General features: G+C 31.8%; 1 protein-coding gene across 1 annotated transcript; it reads left to right on the top strand.

Moving 5' to 3' along the window:
• Positions 1 to 97: 97 nt before the first annotated feature.
• LOC132753829 (zinc finger B-box domain-containing protein 1-like) lies at positions 98 to 18871 on the top strand. The gene is made up of 21 exons (XM_060744365.1): positions 98 to 223; positions 1710 to 1790; positions 3848 to 3961; positions 4450 to 4540; positions 5211 to 5256; positions 6132 to 6256; positions 6852 to 6947; positions 7390 to 7442; positions 7741 to 7810; positions 8472 to 8697; positions 9354 to 9629; positions 10250 to 10368; positions 11063 to 11142; positions 11680 to 12450; positions 13465 to 13655; positions 14471 to 14600; positions 15469 to 15612; positions 15943 to 16199; positions 16690 to 16815; positions 17573 to 17705; positions 18651 to 18871. The coding sequence occupies exons 2-21, from the start codon at positions 1717 to 1719 to the stop codon at positions 18715 to 18717; spliced, it is 3189 nt and encodes a 1062-aa protein (XP_060600348.1). The 5' UTR covers positions 98 to 223; positions 1710 to 1716; the 3' UTR covers positions 18718 to 18871.
• The last annotated feature ends 1382 nt before the right edge of the window (positions 18872 to 20253 follow it).

Raw genomic sequence — 20253 nt, 5'->3', positions numbered from 1 at the left:
GTCATTTTCAAGTACACGTATATTTCCTCGCGTGTAATTTATCAATAAAACCTTTTCGTTTAGAAAGAATATTTCGTTTTAATACTATTTTTCGCATATTAAGTAACAGGTACGTCTCGGAGATCCTCGTTAACTTACGAGGTTACCAAAGTTGTTTACCTTGGATGCTTAAGACGCTGATTTTGTTTTCTGCCGGTTTTAACTTTTGAAATTGATGTCTTGAGTGAGTGAAATGTTTATACAATTATATAAACTCCATGTAGATTTTTTACTATGTAATGTACACGATAAAACGAGAGTCTATCAACATTTTCTAACACTAGATAGCAAAATTTTACCAAAAAACATGCCGAACTAGACATTTCACATCGGTCATAATATTGTTATCGGAATGTAGACTCCACCTATGAACAACGGTTTTGACCATATTTTTTTTACATTCTTTATTATTATGTTATAGGGTGCCTATGTTATACAATGGTACCGTTCCTAAAGACGCCTTGAATCTAAATCAGAAATGCTATCATTACATCTTGAAATAAATCAATCACTGAACACAAATATACTATTTCAATAAACAGGGTTTGACCCTTGAAATGACTCTTTGACCCTTCAAATTTCCAAAAGGCCTGATTTGACCGTCATGGTTTCAATTGGAGGGTTAAATTTTGTTAAAATCATGGGGATTTTGCCTTGTAGTCGGTAAAACTTAGTCAAAATGACCCTCAGGATTTCCTGGCTGCTGAACACCTAGTCCAAATTTTTAGACGTAACCGCAGATTTGAAGCTACTTTTTACATGGGTCAAATCCGCTTTAACATCTTAATATATCTATTTAAAAGTCCATAGCAAAATGAAAAACAATAAACATGCACAATCATTCAAACTTCCCATGTAAAATGTTACAAATAATCATAATCCTACCACAAATGTGTATTTTCCTTCTGAAAAACAACTTTTTCAAATTTTAAACAAATCCCGTGTAAAAATCGTGTAAACAGCCTCCATATTCATTATTGGTGTCTACTACGCAATGCGGTGATTACTGGAACAAATTTTTTAGACAAAATTTTTACTGTGAGCACTGTCAGCGTCTTAAATCACACCAGAAATTTTTTTTGTTCAGACTAATTTCCTACTATTGTTTTTTGAGTGACGTCACAGCATGACCGGGAATTTCCAATATGGGGGCAACACAAAATGTCTTTTATGTGTCTTCTTAAATATATGGATAAATAAACTACTTATCGTGAGTAATTTTTGCATATTTTTACAGTTTTTTTTTGGAAAATATGCTTCCGTCTTTTATGCAATCAATTGCTTTTTTTTGATAAATAGCATTTAAGTTGTGATTTACCGGTAAATTCAAATCGACTCGTGAAGCGTGTCGATTTGTGCTATGGGAAATTAGCCAGTTATGGAAAGACTTCACATTTTCCTGTAAAAAAAGAAAATGCAAGGTCTTTCAATGAAGGACTACTGAACACCCTGATGAAACTTAAAATTCCAGGATAAAAACATTGTTGTAGACCCATTCATCATTAGAATTGCCATGTGCATACTGGCTATGCTTAACACAAAGTATTTAGCTGAATGACCTGGCTCCCATAATTACTTACAAACTTGATGCTTGTATAATAATAAATATAAGTCAAATTTAATCTGTTAATTAGATTTTTCATATGTTTAAATTTTTCACAATTTTACAGATCAAGGATGAACACATCCACAGGTCCATTATTTAATCTGTCAACGAAGAAAGAAGATGTCTCGACCAGACTTAAAACACAGTAAGTTCTTGACCTTCCTTTATTCTTGATTTCATACCCTTAGGCTTGATTTGATAATTATACTTATCCTATAATATACATGTATGTATTATAGTCATACCAAGTGAATGTTAATGATGATGAATAATGATGGAATGCTAGATGAAATTTTTGGCATGGTTAAAACTAAATTTGTATGTACGATACAGCAATTTCTCTTTACCAACCTTGAACTTCAACTTGAAATTTTCAAGCATCTCCTAAAATTTATGCATGTATTTGTAATTTCAAGTGAATAGTTTTACATAAAATCTATCCGTTGAAAGGGTCAAAGATTCATGTTTCAAAACTTATTTAAAAAAAAAATAATTCATGAAAAAATGCAAACTTTGATTATATATCATTTTGTTCATTCTACTTAAAATTAAGTTTTTAATTTCAAGATTTACATGAAAGATACACAAAAAATGCAAAACCCGATAAATTGTATTTGTTTCACATAATAAAAATGCTGTTACAATTTTAAATGAAATTTTAGTGAATTAAAAAAACACTCACTATTTTTAAAAAAATAATCCTTTCTTACTTTTTATTATACATGTATAAAATGATTTTAGGAATTTTGTAGCGTGAGTAAGCACATAATTATGATCATAAAATAAAAGTAAAAATATACACTATGTTGATAGCAATATTTCACCAGTCTATTTTACTGCCCCATGCATGCCATTTTCCATTTATTTCAATTTATTTGTAAACACATATACATGTTGATGTATACATAATAAGTTCGGGTTTGCACATGGTTGAAATATCTTGTAACATATCTTTTGATAAAGCTTCACTCTTTTTACAGAGTTTGGTAAAATGATGTCATTATCTATTTATCTAGTACATTCTACTGAAATACAAGAGTTCATAAAATGATACACATAATATTAAAAAGTATTTTGATACTAATTTGTTTATATTTTGCTACTTTTATGACTAATATAATTTCACATTTGGCGCTTCTTCAGTTAATAAGCATCTTACATGCTCAAAAACTGAGCATTGAAAAGTGATAAAACTCATGTTTGCTATTTATAAAAGAAGGGAAAAAAATATTTTTCTGAGGCATGACATGCCTTTAAGCAATTATAACCTAGAAAGAAGATATTAAGCATCTTGTCTAAGAGTGATTTTTGAACCAGTTAATGATAATCATAAAGTATTGTTACAAGGCAAACATATTATTTACAGTTAAGTCTTCAGTCCTAAATTCTATTTTCTTTAGACACTAGATATACACATATAAAGTAAGTTAAGTGAGCATGACATATATGTAACTTTCTGCCTTTTAATGATTTTTACAAACTTATTTTTAAAAAATTGTATATCAATATTTTGGATCCACTTTTTTGAATATACATATTTGTAAAATATTCACCTTTATTTTAGTTTTGCATGCGTTAAAAAAAAATATTTCAAAGCCTCGCAGCCTCATTATGTTGCGACATTCAGTATTGTTATACACTACTGTATTCCACATTTTTACTTTGTTTGCAATAACAGTACTCTGAATATTTTGCATTAAATGTTTTGTAAAAATTAAAACAGTTTAATTATTAATTAAGATGTATTATTCATCAAATAAACATTATTGTGAATGTCTCTTATTGAAATTGAATTTGCATCATATTTAACAATGCAATGCCATAAAAATTTGATTTGTTAGTCAAAATCGTGTTTTGAAATTGTATTGAATAAGGTAAAGTTCTTCCCATTGTTGTCATAATGCCACTAGATTTGGCACAGTTTTGTGTAAAATTAAGTCTGTTATATATATTTCAAAATTTTGATAGCTAGAACTTTAATTATAATAAGTTCGGGTTAGCACATGATTGAAATTTACTAGAATAAAACTGAGGCTTATTAATAAACAGATTTCATGATCTTAATCAAATTGAAGTAATTTCCCATTCATTATTATGTAACTTGGCTGCATAGTTTTTGTAATTATAAGAATTGGATACAGTGTACCTAATTTTGTTTAATCAACACCATTTTTTAAATGATTTCGGATTTTTTCTGAACAGAAATTTAAAAAGAGCGAAACATGAGACGAAGAAGTTGGAGGAAGAAGGGAGGAAGATGGAAGAGCGACTTATTGAGCTTAAGATGGCTATGAATAGAGAAAAGGAAGAAAGAGAGTAAGTTTTAACCCTCTATCTGCTGAATATCTTAAATGGATCTGCTCAGCTTCAATATTTAAAGCCCAGGATTTCATAGAATTGCCTGGTTTTATAGATGGGTTATTACAAGAATAGGCTAGAAATGGAAGAAATCAGGTAGTTAATCATATATTTTTATTAGCTCGACTATTCCGAGAACAGGGTCCAGTGTTATTGTACTTAACCATGCATGGATGTCTGAATAGGCTCACACTTTGTTATGTTTTTGTGTGCAAGTTGGTATCTCCAAGACTTTTATAGAGAATGGGTTGAAAATTCACACATTTTTTGAAAACATAAAAGGAGGTCATTGTCCATTAACATAGATTTTAGTAGAATTATGGCAATTTTTTAACTTAAAAAATTCTATATTACACAGACTTTTGTTTTACTATCAAGCACTTGGAATAGTCAAGCACATTTACCTACAGATAGGTCTTGTTTATATTTGTGTTTTAATGTTACAGAAGACAAGGCGGCGGTTTCTGGAAGAAAGGTCAAACAGGTACACTTAATAACTATGCTGAAGAAGTGCTGTCCAAGAAAAAGAACAAAAGTGTAAGAGTATTGATATATAGTGTCAAACTCTTTTTTAAAAGCTTTTCGTCTATTTGTGACAATAATGTACATGTATATTGCATATAATTTTGTACTGATGATGCACATATTACAAATTCAAAATAAAATTCTGCGAAATTCTGCTTAAATTATGAAAATATGCACACTTTCAGATTTATTTTTAATATTTTCAAAACGAAATATTTTTACTGACTGGCTAAAATTGACAAAAATATTCTTTTTTGTTTTGATGGAATTACACTGTTTAGAATATTATTATTAAAAAAGGTCTGAAAACTTAAAATGGGCAGCAAACAGCATAGAGTCTTGTCTGATACCAAATGTGCACCAGGCAACATTGAAAAGTTATTTCCCTGTACCCAGTAAATGTTGAAATAGTTGACTTGATTTTCCTAAAAATTTAATAGCATTGGATTTTATTTTCCATTCTTATTATTGGATTTTATTTTCCATTCATTGTTATTATTGGATTTTATTTTCCATTCTCATTATTGAATTTTATTTTCCATTGTAATTATTAGAATGCTTATAACACTATAGTGTTTAGTTAAATTGCATAGATATGCATTGCCTTGTTCATATTTCTTTAAGCTTTTTAAGAGTTAATTTGCTTTACCAAAAATTGACCGTTGAAAATTTTAATTTTCAGGCTTCATCTAAAGGCAAGGTGAAAATATTGCGAGACAAACCATTAGGTGAGTTAATGATGTCATTATTGATATTAACATAAATGTCATTATACTGTACATGTTTATGTATATGTATTTTGTTTTATTAAGTTTTTTTTTATATTTTTCGTGATTTTATCATTTTAGTAACATAATAAATGTATGTCACAGTCTTGTTATGATAAGAATTATAAGGATAACTTATGTAGCTATAAAAATACCCTGGCTAAACCAATGATATCTAGGCAATGGATACATAGCAATAATAAATAATTGAAAGATTTTTAGTGCTTCAAATTGTTGTTAGTTGAAAATTTCCTAATAAAGTATCTAGTAATAAATTTTCAATATTTTTAACATTTTTCTTTGCTGAAAATACGTCATCTAAAAATTGTTACATAGTATTACAAATAAATGTGGTTATGTTGCCCAGTTCTTAACATAAAAGACTAGTTATTTATGGGTGGCAGGCTGCATGGGTTCAAACCCAGTCAGGGGCAAGCAGACTTGTTTCCACAAGCAAGAAACTTTACACTCATAGCTTTGAACTGGTTTGTTCCAGGAACAGGTTGCAGAGTGTGACTATAACCTCATAACTTCCTACACAATGAAACTTAAATAAGTTCTGTATATAGTAAATATATACGTGTTAATGGTCAGTGACTGCACCACTTAACCCCCACCACTGTGCCAGAGATATGGTATATTCCTCCATGTTATGAAGCTATTTGGCTAACCTATGGAAGGTAGGTGGTTCTACTCAAGTGACCACATGTGCCTGAAATAATGTCCAGTATAACACATGATGTCTTCCTGTACTAGTAAAGCTGGAAAGTTGTCTTATTTTCTGACAATTGTTGGTGTATTTATAAACCTAAACAAATAATGTTTATATATTTCAGAATTACCAGAGAGAAGTAACCAGCCCGGTACAATGGCTTACATTGCCCAGAAAGGGGCACATACACCTAGAGATAAACCTAAAGGTCCTAAATGTGGCCAATGTGAGGAAAGAACTGCAGCCGTGGTTAGTATTCAAAATTTGTTGTCAGTACATGTACATTTGTTGTTGCCCAAAAACGGCAAGTAAATACACTGGTCATGCTTTTAAATTAATTTTGTATTAAGGGCACTGATAATATTTTAAATGTGATTGTCTGTTTGAATGAAAGGTTTTCATGTGGAAACAGAATAATTTGCTTGTGAAGTCATTAACAGTGTGCTTCACATATATAAGTCAATGAGATGAGGAGACGACAAAGTTATGTGTATGTCAGCACTAGGACAGAATTGCTGTCGTTTAACTGAATCTGGTTGCGTTGAAAATACCGGAAATATACTGGAAATACATGTGGAGAATCTTCTGAATTGTAGTCAGGACTTTTGGTGGTTGGGTTATCAAGTCAATAATCCAACATAATTATATATCAGTTTTGTTGTCATGATTGATATATGATTTACAATAAGAAACAATAAAGGAATAAATGTTTTATGTTTTTATTGCACTGGGCAGGTACAAATGGAGTTGATTAAGTTAAGGGGGATAACTTTTACCCAATTTTACAAGATTTTTACAGAAGGGAGACTACTTTTACTTACAATATATATGTAACTTATTTCAGTCATGTGTCCAATGTTCAGAGGATTATTGTGCTGGATGTTTTGCTGCCTTCCATCTGAAAGGAAATCTCAAGAAGCATAGATCTGTACCTCTTACTGTATGTTATCTTAACCCATGTTTTATGAACTTGTATTATTAACTGATCCTGCTTTGATGTTTATTTTTAGAAATTTCAACTGTATTGCAGACATCAAAGTATTGAAATTGAGCAGTTAACAATATAGAGTCATTCTTGTCAATAGTGAACATATTTGCAGAAAATGCGAAGTGAAATAGGTTTATAATAACTACTGGTAGCATTGAAAGTGGTTTCAATTATCAGTTCATTCAAGATTAATATTAAGTATCTTTCCAATAATGAAAATCCTACGGTCAGAAAAAAAAACTAATAGAAATCAATAAATTTGAGTGAAAAAGATGTGCTCAATAATAACCTCTTTTTTGAGGTAAAAAATGCTGTATAAATTATATTTATGGTATTTTAATTAAACCCTTACAAGTTAGTGGAGCAATGATGTTAGTGTTTTTCTACATTACAGGCGACACCAAGACAGTGCTTTGCCTCTCCTAGAGTTTCTCAAAGTTATAGCCAGTAAGTATTTTGTTTTGTTATGATTTCATGTTTTTGTTATCCAAGCCTTTTTCCATAAATTTGTATTCTGTTATCATGATTTCAGTAACATTTTGCATCTTTAAGTCAGTCTCACACAGTTATACTCACTCAGTAAATGTTACTATTGTTAAATTAATACTTTACTTTAATTGTAGGGAATCAAAATGTAAGCTCAACTTTTGCTTTTAACATCAAAGCTTTTTAACTATTTAATTGTTTCCAATTGTTTTTTTCTACTTTTTTACATATAGTCTGATATTGTTTTTTATTATTTCAGTTCTTACGACTTTGATCATGGAGACGGGGATGGTGCCACTGAATTATATGTACCAGAAAGTGCTAGAAAGGTAGGGTCGATTTTATAGAGAAAATTTATATTGCACAAGTTTTGAAGGCATAAGACAAATCTCAATTTTGTTGTTGATATGGATTCACGAAATACTAAATTTATTTATAATCAGGAATACAATGTCCATAGGGATTGTAATAAAAATTTAAATTCTGAACATATCTTGATGACTGCAGGAGGTGTTAACATAGCACTTTTATATGTGGATAGATCTCATTTAAGAAAAGTGCAGTGTCAAAGAGCAAAAGTGTTCTTCTGCTTCTTTGAGTGCCTTCCCTTGGTAAATTTTATTTTTGCACAATGCTTGAGTTATTGTCCTTTGTAAATTTTACTTCTGCATCTTTGCGTGACTTCCCTTGGTTATTTTTTCTTCTGCGTCATGTCTGAATTACTGCCCTTGGTAATTTTTACTTCTGCATAACACTTGAGTAACTACCTCGGTAATTTTACTTTCTGTATGTTTGAGTGACTTCTCCTTGAAATTTTTAATCGTGCATAATATTTGGATTACTGTCCTTGATCATTTCTACTTCTGCATGTTTGAGTTACTGCCCTTGACAATGTTTATTTTTTAAAATCCTACCAACAAAGTTGCATGTGAGAGATCTTGGCTATGCCAGTGGCAAGACTACATGTGAATCTTTATTATATCATTACAGAAGGATAGAAATAGTCCTGAGGGTGCTAGTGGTAATTATGAGAACAGTTTGTTACAAGGGTCGTACAATGAAGCAGAACAGGCCGCGTCCTTCCAGGATGCTCTCATTGCATGGAGGACTGGGGGCAAACCAGCTGACCATAACTCAAACAGTGGAGGTAGTAGACCATCCACAGACAGGTCCAGCAAACGTGGTGGGGTACCATATTCTCCTGTACAAACTCCAAGTAAGTTTGATTTGTTAAATTATTTATACATTAATAAACATAGCCTTTTAAACTTGATGTTTGTTAGTAGGACCTCAATGGCTTATTGGGTAAAGTTCCTGAAATTAAATCACTGACTCTCACTGCTGTTAGTTTGAATCCCACCCAAGACTTTGAAGTCTGTCATGTGAGGAAGCTATCCAGCTAGCCTACAGCATGTCATTTGTTTCAAAATTAGTTCATGAAGGCTGTTTCAGGTCTTCTTTTACAAAGTAAGGCTTGAAAATCCTGGTATCATATGTGACAGTGGGCCCAATAAAAAAAAAATAATAATGATAAGTAATTAGTGTTAAAAAAAAGACGAAATGTTTGTTACATCATTGAAATGAAATGAAACGAACCAATATATTGAAAAGACCAGTTTTTAATAAAAATTCAAGTATAAAATGAATTTGTTGTTGCAATAAACATATAAAATTTAATCAGAAGCGATATAAAAGCTGATGTGTTCAATGGCTGGCAAATAACTTCATTTTCTAGTGTAGTAGATATACTTTTAATAATTTAATCAAAGATTTCAATTTAATTTTGAAATTCTATTTTGAAGTAGTATTTAAAGGTGTACTGTACATTTTATAATGAATTTACAAAATGTGATTTTGTTTTTCTCATTTCAGCTGTTAATGTAGACACCTCCACCGGTACTGCTGACTCTTCACAAGAAGTGGAGATTAAATTTAACACAGCCTCAATGACATATGCTGAGAGACTTATGCTGAAGAAGCACAGACGGACAGACGTTGACAGAATTTTCACACCCAGGGAGAATGGGGATGTGAATGCCAGCCCTACACCACGAAGAACACCAAGAGAAAGGCCACCATCTTACAAACCTCAACGTGAATTATCCAATATCTCGTTGAAAATTGTAGACTTTAGTGATGGGGATTTTGGTAAAAAAATTTTTTTTATCAACAATGTATATCTATTTGAGATCAGAATGAATCATCCCATTTCCAATTAAAGTGGAATGCCTCCATATGAGCCAAAAAAATTCAAGAAAATCAATATTGAGAAAAATGTACTAAAATTTAAAGAAGGTAAAAGCATTCAAGATCCAAGTTATATTTTCCATGTAATGTGCCGTTTAAAACTGATTTTTTTACCATATTTCTACTGCGTTACCAAAGCAGTAATGGCTATTTTTGCATATGTAGACAACCTTTTGGTAATTTTCTTGGACTGTAAGTGCCGATTGCAATGCGTAAATTACTTAATTTGTTCAATTGTACAATATTTTACTTTAAATTACATTACCAAAATGTTCATGAAAATAAACATCAATCTGGCGTGCTGCCCCAAGCTTTTCACAGAAGGTGCACAATTACTTCACTGATTTCTTTGACTAGTTCAGAATCTTCCACCACAATGAAGATTGGGAATATTTTTTTGACTCCATTAGAATGGACTTTTCTCAAAAGTTTTATCAGAATCAACACAAACTATAATTTGTGATTAGACATGTAGTTATTTTATAAATTGATTTTACTTGTTATTTTTCTCACTTTACTAGATGCTGAGGAAAGAGTAGATTTTGGTTCCCTGCTTGAAGTTGTTAGGATGGTAGATGGGGAGCCAGTTCATCACAAGGATCCAGATACAATATCTATAGTGGAAGTTCAAGATTCTATAGTAAGTTTATGAAAGGAAATATACTGAGATCCAAAAGCCTAAAATCATGATATTTGAATTTCTTACATACATGTAGATCAGCTGGGGCACATTAAAACAGAAAGATATGCAGAAGATAATTAAGAAAAACACTCGGAAATAAATTGAAAATCATAATTTTCTGCTATTCTTAACCCAAATTTAGAGAAAAATGTTTCACACACTATTCAGTTTTTGGTCATTTTTCACAATTTGAAAAATTATTCTGAATAAACAGAAAGATAACCAAAAATTGGTATACATTATATTATATAAGGATGCCATTTTAAAAGAGCAAATAATTCCTCAAATAATTTTTTGCAGGTTGTGCCCCTTTACAGCTTAGATTTTTTGCCCGTTTTAACCTTTTTGTTGCTTTCAACATATCTACTTTTAAGTTCCATTCTAATTGATTTGTTCAAACTTGGTATACATGCTTACTTTCAAAATATGACACTTCTTCACAAGAACAGATAATCCTAAAAAAAAGTTTTTTTCAAAGTTTTGCCCCTTTTTTTTTTACATAATTTGTTTTAACTAAGGTCAATTTCTCAAAGACTGTCAAAATAGACAATTTAGCAATAATTCTCAACTGTACTATGAGAAGCAACAAAGAACTGACATGCATTACAACATTTGTATTCAATCATAATATAAACTCCCAATTGTTTTACAGGTTGATAAGAGTATAGAGCAGGCTGTGGCTTATAAGGTTCAGGAAGATGGTGAGGAGGAGGCTTGGTCTTCCGAGGCTCGGTATGTGTACTTTATACTACCTGCTAGCATCTAGGTTTTCCCTCTGATAAATACCTTATGAAAAGTCTTACGACAGTATTCAACTTCTCTGTCATCAAGCTTGTGAAAGAAAACTTAGAACTGTGTTATAATCTTGTCAGTTGCAAACACTGTCTACTTTATTTCAATACACAGGTATTAGGTAACTCTTCTGTTGTTACTGTATACATGTATTATTGCCATTGATGATTTTGAAGAAACTGCGTCTAATATTTTCGGATTATCAGTATGTTTGGTAAAAAAAATTATATATATTTACTCTCTGACTCCTGGTGGGAACTGATTTTACCAGTGGGACAAGTTCAAACCAGTTCTAACCAGTATCAGAGTCAGAGGGCCATGTGATCATGGTATGCAATGTTTTACTATACAGTCAGTACCTATTTTGAAATTTTTTACCTAAAATGATGAATGGTTTTGTCAAGATTGAAAGATGGACAAATCCATTTCAGATATTTAGCATTGAATGGGTTAATCTTTTGAATTATTATCTTGTAGGGGTCAGGAATCGGGAAAGTTAAATTTTGAAGTGAAGCCACCTAGTTCTGGAAAAGCCTCGAGAAGAAAATCAGGTAGAAAGAGTGCAAGATCTAGTATTGATGCAACAACCAAAGAAACACAATCTGTAGAGTCAGCAAGATTAAAATCTTCTAGGACGGATAGAAATGATGCTGAATCAAGATTAAAATCTTCTAGGACGGATAGAAATGATGCTGAATCAAGATTAAAATCTTCTAGGACGGATAGAAATGATGCTGAATCAAGATTAAAATCTTCTAGGACAGACAGAAATGATACTGAATCAAGATTAAAATCTTCTAGGACGGAAAGAAATGATAATGAGGCAAGATTAAAATCTTCGCGGACTGATAGAAATGATAGTGACACTGTGTCAAGTAAAGATTCTCATATTCTAGGTTCTAGATTAAAAGACATTGAGAACGAGGTGAAAAAAGAAGACTTCTACGCATCTTCAGGACGGAAGGAGAAATCCAGATTATTAAAAGAAAAGTCAAGCCTGTCTCAAAAAGAGAAAAGTATTTATAGAGAAAATTCTGAGTTAGCGAGGGAGGAGACTATAGTATTTAAGGACCGCCCAGATTCAGGTCAGTCACGGTCATCAAATACGAAGCCCCGCCCACAGACTGGTAATAAAGCTAAAAATAGACAAGGGACACAGTCTAGAACAACCAGTAGACAAGGGTCAAGACCAGGTTCAAGGACTACTAGTAGAATAGGTTCCAGCCGGGCTGCATCTAGAAAAGAAAAGTAAGATTTAAAAATGATTTGGGTCAGTATTTTTACACTTCCCTGCGCTTAAAATTATTTCTTATTGACCAAACTGGATACAAAATGAAGATAATATGTAAATACCAAAACAATATAAAACGTTGAAATATTTACAGCTAATCACGCCAACAGCAAAAAGTAACATTCAACTTGTTGAACAGATTTTAGTAGAAAAAGTTTGCTTTTTACAAGAATTATGATTGAATTTTAGTGACTTTGTTACTTTAAGTGTGGTTATGCTAATTTTTTCATTGTCAAGTTGAGCTGAACTGACTATATTTTCACAAGATTGACTGTTACCAACAGTTGATATTGAAAAATGATGAAGATAAAATATAAATCTATAGGCCCACTCTTTCTATAAATTGGACATTACAGGTAACTTTTGATGGATATTTACATCAATTTCTTTTTGCCATATGAGCTATTTATCATTCATGTGAAATAAATGAGCCGCGCCATGACAAAACCAACATAATGGGTTTGCGACCAGCATGGATATAGACCAGCCTGCGCATCCTCGCAGTCTGATCAGGATCCATGCTGTTCGCTTACAAACTCTATAACAAGTAGAAATACTGATAGCGAACAGCAAGGATCCTGATCAGACTGCACGGACGTGCAGGCTGGTCTGGATCCGTGCTGTTCGCAAACGCTTTATGTTGGTTTTGTCGTGACGCGGCTCAAATAATAGAATAGAAAGGGATTATACCACAATGTAAACTTACTTTGACTTTCAACTCTGCATTCACTATAGTTCCTTTGAATGAGCATCATGCCACTTTGATAAAAGTAAAGTTGTTTTTTTTTACCAAATAATATATAAGAAGCTGAAAAGTTAATTATTTCAGTAAATTTCATTAAAATTTGAATTGAAACCACAAAAATTTATATAGTCTTAGAATATAACACTTCTGATATAAAACTTCTGAAATCTGATTTTTGCATGTGATGAACTTGATTTGAAAATAATTTTTTTTGTTGCACTTTCAGTCCAGGTTTACTAACTAAATCACCAAGTGATGCTCTCAAAGAGATAGCTAGAATGACCCCTAGTCAGGATACATACAAGGGTATAGACAGCTTCTTCATGGTTGGCGTACAACCCTCACAACAAGAGGAGAGAACCCTTACACCTACAAAACATAAAAATAAGGAAGAAAAAATCAAAGTCAGTTATCAATGTAAGTTGTTTTCTTTATTTATTTCATCTTTGCTACTCTTAAGGTAATTCTTGGTCTCTGTGGCTCAATAGGTTAAGTCGCTTATCTCTCACCATTTAGGTTTCAAACCTTGCTAGGGACTTGGAGTTCTTTCATGTATCCTTAGAGATGTTGAGTGATTTATCTGCCAATTCAATGCATGTAAAGTATGAAAAACTTATTCAGATGCTTAACAATTTTTACTATCAAATGAGTTAGTCCTTGCATAGATTGCAATTGGTAATTGTATGAAAAAAAGTCATTTTAGTTTAAGTTTATTATATAAGAAACTGATAATGCTTTGATAGAAAAATAAAGTTGAATATTGGTTTTTCGTGCAGCTATTAAGAGATTTTTTGTATATTTTATTTAAGAAATAATAAATCATAAACAATGATTTGAATTATCACTAGATAAAGTCACTGTTTGGAGTTTGGATGCAAGGAATTACATCATGAAGGCGCATGTGAACGACAAACAATGATTTTATCAAGCGATAAAATCACCAATTTGGATATATTATTTTGATTCTTACTTTAGATCAACAATTAAATGCTGCTGTACCAGATATTAAGCTAAACTGTGTCTGATTGTTTACATACTTATTTTCAGTGCGTCACATTTTTAGTGGTTATGTCACATGTCTAATCATAAAATGGTTATGTCACATGTCTAAAATATAAAATGTCAACAGTGATTTTATTGCATAATAACACACACCAACAGTCCTTCCATGTTCAATAGGGAAAAATGCAGGTTGTGATAGACTGATAAATAGTGGAAAATATTTCTTTCAGTGTACAACATGGCACCGCGATCATGGAAACCAGATTTTAGTTTGACGGATACAGTTGATGTAGATGATGTTGCTAAAGATGAGGCTGAAGATGACAGGGCTCATTCTGTGATGGCTTATCATGCATACAGGTCAGTATACACTCAGACCTTGTCAAAGCAATATACACATAGGCCTTGTGAAAGCAACCCACAACCATTACACCTATTGTTTGAGACTTTATACACACCCACTGATATGATAAATTCATAAAAATGTCTAACAGGATATTTTAATTAATTTTGCGAGAATGGTTTTACCTATTTTACAATATTTTACAATAGACTTTTTCCGACTGTCAAACTGGCATGGCTTATCCAAAATTATCTCATTGCCTCTTACAAGTCTGATTAATTGAACATAGTCAATTTACCAATTAACCAATTCAAACCTTGTGATATAATTTGTCTAAAGACTATATTTGAGATCTTACATTTATCATTTTACAAAGACTAGCATTGAATGTGTCCAAGTAATGTTATAAAATGTGAGCAACTGTGGCGATATTAATTTCTCTGGGAAAACTATCAAGCAAGCTTACGAAATGTCGCTGGTTCTACTCCGGTTTCCATTTGTGCCTGGAATAATGCACAGAAGGGGCACCTGAGGTTCTTCCTCCACCAGTTAAGCTGGAAGGTCACCATATGACCTATACTGTGTTGATGCGATGTGAAACCCAACAAAGTAGGCTAACAAAGTAGGCTCTTTTGTATTCATTTAATTACATAATATTATAAAACAAAATAATGGTACAAATCAACAAAATCATCAATACGTGGGTTACAATCTAACTGAAATTTCTAGTTAATTCAATATGAACTCAAATACTGTCATGTTTATTTTATCATCATTTACAAGTATTTTCCCTACTATGTGGCATGAATGAAACCAATTTTGGATTTAATCAGTAAAACATGTTAGAAGGACATCTTTATATTATATTTGTCTCATATTTTACAGTGAGCAATTGGTATCTGATATAACAGAAAGAATGATCAGTAGATTTGGAGAGCTCCCTCTTGATGATGATTCTCTTTCTGATCAGAGTAGCGGGGGAGCTTACAGGAGTCTTGGCGAGGAATATAAAACATTTACACCTAGAAGGTAATGTATTTGTTAATGAAATAGATACTTTTTCTGCCCCTATAGAGCGGCATATTATAAAAAAATGCACTGTCTGTATTATATTTATATTTTTATTAGATTATTTTGTGATTAGGATAGAAGCATTTAGTTAAAATTTAGATTTTATGTTTGTGATTTTGATAGTTAATTACACAAGAATAAAAATATTGTCCAATAGAATGTTTTAATTTATGGGGAAATATTGTTAAATAATACAGTAGATTTTGTTTGTGTGTATGTTTTTGCAACATGTATTTACTTATCATTATATCACAATTTTTAAAATTGCATCATCTATCTTATCTTCAGCCATGGATCAAGTGTTCAGAATTCACCTAGCATGTCTGGACGTGCTACACCTATCCAGTCAACACGGTCACAAATCCGAGACAGTTCCCAGACGCCCAGAAAACCTCCGGTACAGCCACCATCCCAGACACCTAGACAGTCTGCCAGGTCCAGAGCACAAACGCCAAGACTGACAAAATCAAGAGCAGAAGTTAAAACACCCAGAAGATCTAAAACATTCCATGGAGAAATAGAAAGACCAGAGTCTAGAGCAATAGGTATAAAAGAATTTTGCAAATGAACAGGAAAGCTTTTAAGATTAACTGAAAGGCATAACAATTTTTCACAATAAGACAAGGCAACATCAGTATAATAATGTTTAAGTAATGTTTTTCGAACATGTTAGATGTTTTATGCACGAAGATAAGAGCGCTTAATGTAACATTAATTGTTCATAAAAGTAGCAAAATGTAAGCAAAGTAGTATTTTATTATTTATCTTACACTAGTGTTATAACACTTTGACATGACATCATTTGCCTTACATACAAACATATTGTTAAAGCTTAGTGCTAAACTAAGCCTTACACTATAGGTGTGTCAACCAAAAATAACTCATTTTAACTTTAAACCTTTTATTTTTAGATAAATGTGATAAATTGAATATTATGTTCGTGTAGAGGCTTGCATAATATGATTTTATTCTACTTGTTCAATAAATTTAGTATTAAATCTACATTCATTCAATCTCCACTATTTGATATTTCAGTTATGGAAGGTACAGATCTGAGTATATTTGATCATGTTGGCGAGAAAGACAACAGGGACCAGGAAGATGAAGATGCCCTAGGTCAGCTGGAGTGGGAACTGGCCTCACAATCCGGCAGGGTCACTGGTATGAGACCAAATTTAACATTTTCTACCAACAGCTATATTTGTTAATATTCTGGGTTTTTCATTGGTTATTAGTTTGATATATATCAGTGGGAAACTGGGCATAAATTTCTTACATGTGCAGTATCTCCTCTACCTTTTGTTTCTGAGGCGAGTTCATTCAAACTTTCACAAAAATGATAATTGTCATAAACTCAAATTTTACGCATACTTTAATAAAAAATAAATAAATTGAAGTCATACAACTTATTTTCATAAAATTACAGTTACAATAGAAAAAAGTACTAGAGATTAATAATTTTATTACAAAATTACTTGGGGCGTCTGTGGCCAGGTGGTTACGGTCGTTGACTTCAAACCACTTGGCTGTCATTACTGTGTCGGTTCCAATCCTGCACATGAAATATTGCACGGAAGGGCACCTGAGGACTTCCTCAACCAGTAAAACTGGAATGTTGCCATATGACCTATACTATGTCAGTGTGACGTAAAACCCAAACAAACAAACAAAATTACTTTTAAACTTCATCCTGTCGATTGATTCTACCTATGCAACCATTTCAGGCCTGATCATGGTCTGCACTGTTTGCTATTCAGTCAGTACATCCTATTCAATTTTCCCTAAAAATGGTTTTGTCCAGCTTGAATGATGGACAAGTGCATTTAAGATATTTTGTGGTAATGTTTACTTAAACTATTACATATATTGTAATTGTGTCACATTATAAAAGTAAAAATTGAGATAACGTTTGTTACAGCGGAAGGCAAGATATCCCGGATGGAAATGCCAGAGGACATGTCAGATGATTCTATAAATAGCAGTCTGGAAAGTTTCCGATCAATGAGCAGGCTCGGACAAGACCAGGGATATGATATTAACAGTAGACTAAGGTATGTTGTCAGTGATTTTTCTCGCTTAATTGGGTGAAGCCTTAGCCTCTTGATTATGGAAAAATTATCGCTAAAATTGCTAATTTGAGAAGAAAAAAGCATGTTTCAGTTCAGATTTTTGGGAAAACTGCATGATTTTAAAGAAAATTTCAATTGGGAAGAGGCCCTTTTTCGGAGTCTTTTATATAAGTAGGAAAATCACTGGTTGTTGAATTAGAACCTAGGGTTGGATTGTGTAATAAGATTCATGTGTTTAAATGCTTTTAAGTAAATCTAGTCGTTTTAAGAATGTCACAAAAAAATGAATAAACGCAGTTTAATCAGTAGTACATTTATTTGTCATTTTGTTTTATGTGCCCCAGATGATCTTTGTTAGTTTTATGCAGGGATATCAGTTTTCTGCAGATTTCAAGGTCATCAGGACCACTTTTGTAAACGACGTAAATCTCTATCTCCGAGTTTGCTACCGTGTATTGTCCCATTGTAAATATTTTGGACAGTACCATGTTCGGATATGTTCAGTTATTGTCGCTATTACATTAAGCAAATGAACGCTAGTGTTACATATACCAACCAATAGTAATGTAGCGTCTTTCTGTAGTTGAAGGAAGAAAAACAAAATGTTGGCCGATTAGCAAAGGTCATATTAGATAATGAGAATGTTTGATAAAGCACTACACAGTAATGAATTCTAGACCATCTGAAAGGATGGAAAACCAGGAGCTTCCCCTAGTCCCCCACCATAACCCTTCAAGGCCGCCATGACCCCTTGCGTTCATTTTGCTCTTTTTTTCAAATTACCTGTTGGCATCCTTGGTTTTATGTTTTTAGGCTTTTGGATCTCAGTGGACCTCCTTTAAAGTTTCTTCTTAATTTGATACCTTGGAAAAATTATTAATTTTTGAGAATGCTGCTTTAATTACAGATATTTTATATGTATTACAGGAAAGATGAATTGGAGGATGAGGACACAATAACAGATGATGAAAATGATGTCAGGAATCTCATGTGATAAAAATGTTTATTATGACTCATTTGGAATGAAAAAAAGCAGCTACAGATTCAACGTTATTTACAAAAGCATTAAAGAAAAAAGGGGAACACAATGTTTTAAACACATCAAATACCATATAACAGTTAATTAAAGTGTGTGCAATGAAATTATAATGTGTGGTGATATTTAATTACGTTAACTATTATTTGATAATGGATTTCGTATTTTGACAGATATTTTTTGTTCTTAGAGTTGGCCTTGTGAAATTTAAATGTTGTTCTTTCAGCTTTTTTTTGCTAGCAAAAGTCTTTGTTAAATTGTAGGTACAAATGAGTATAAGTCTATTTATGTATAAGATGACCATATTGTCAAACACTTGTTCTTTTTAGGAGTAATTTAAGTCTGCTATTAAAAATTTTGTGTAATGAAGTATTCATTGAAATACCATCAAAGGTTGTAAAACTTGATTCATTAATATTGTCATTATCATTCAAATACCATCAGATTTTGTCAAATTTGATTTATTTATTATTCTACATGGTTCACAATCATGTTTCTTTTTATGACACCTGATTACTGGTCTGTTCTAGGATTCGGAATAGAGAGTAATTCAAATAATTTAAAAGCTTCCTTTGCAATTTTGATATGTTTATAACTACTTAAAGGCCGATCTGTATACATTTCATACTTTTTAAAAATTTGCAAAACATTTCATCATATTCAGTAGATAACTTACCATATTGTGTTCTGATAGAAAATTATAATATACTTTAAAGGGACTGCACTGAGGGTTTTTGACATGACGGGACTGGAAATAATTTTTCTGGGTTTATGTTCCATTTGATGTAGGTCCAGACCAATAACTTGTGTCTAAAATTTCAGAGCATTTGCTTACTCCAGAATAATTATAATAAATGTGGAAAATGACCAAAAATAGGCTTTTCATTCAAATCTGGATATATAAATAGCACAACAATACAATTTTCAATTTATTTCTGAGTATATTTCTTTACTTTCTTTAATATATGTTTGTTTTAAGTGCCCCAGCTGATATATGTAAGAAATTTAAATTTTACTTTTTTAGACTTTTTGACCCCTCAGTGGAGTTCCTTTAATGAAGAGATACTGTTTTATCTTATAGTATTTGTCAATTATCTGCAGCTGAGTTGATGTGTAGAAAGGTTTATACATGTAACTGAACAAATATAACTGAAATTACTGTTGTGAAAGCTAACAAATGGAGAAAATATTTATATTGTGTTATTGTTTTTAAACTTTTTTTTGCATTTATTAAAGAATGGTTGAAATATCTCTCTCACTTTGTTGTTATTTTTAGCTCGCCTGAGCAGTAGCATATGAGAGCTATTATCATAAGCCAATGACACATCAGAACAGATAAATACAGACACAGTTTTGACTTCATCAAATTTAATCAGAATGTTCAAATTAATGATTATACCTTCAGTGAGTTTAGATATGGGTCATCTTGAAAGCAGGTCAAATTTAAGAATAAACTTTTGAACAGCTATTACTTGATCTTTATCAAACTTTGCA

This window comes from Ruditapes philippinarum, unplaced genomic scaffold (genome assembly GCF_026571515.1).
Source record: "Ruditapes philippinarum isolate M1 unplaced genomic scaffold, ASM2657151v2 ctg836_1_1_1_1, whole genome shotgun sequence".
NCBI lineage: Eukaryota > Metazoa > Mollusca > Bivalvia > Venerida > Veneridae > Ruditapes > Ruditapes philippinarum.
This window is presented reverse-complemented; position numbering and strand designations above follow the sequence as displayed.

Bases quoted from the DNA above. Each gene is read 5' to 3' on its own strand.
- LOC132753829 (XM_060744365.1), top strand. From the start codon at position 1,717: ATGAACACATCCACAGGTCCATTATTTAATCTGTCAACGAAGAAAGAA. The intron at 14,601-15,468 runs GTCAGTATACAC...CATATTTTACAG, and splicing joins ATGGCTTATCATGCATACAG to TGAGCAATTGGTATCTGATA. The intron at 16,816-17,572 runs GTATGAGACCAA...CGTTTGTTACAG, and splicing joins ACAATCCGGCAGGGTCACTG to CGGAAGGCAAGATATCCCGG.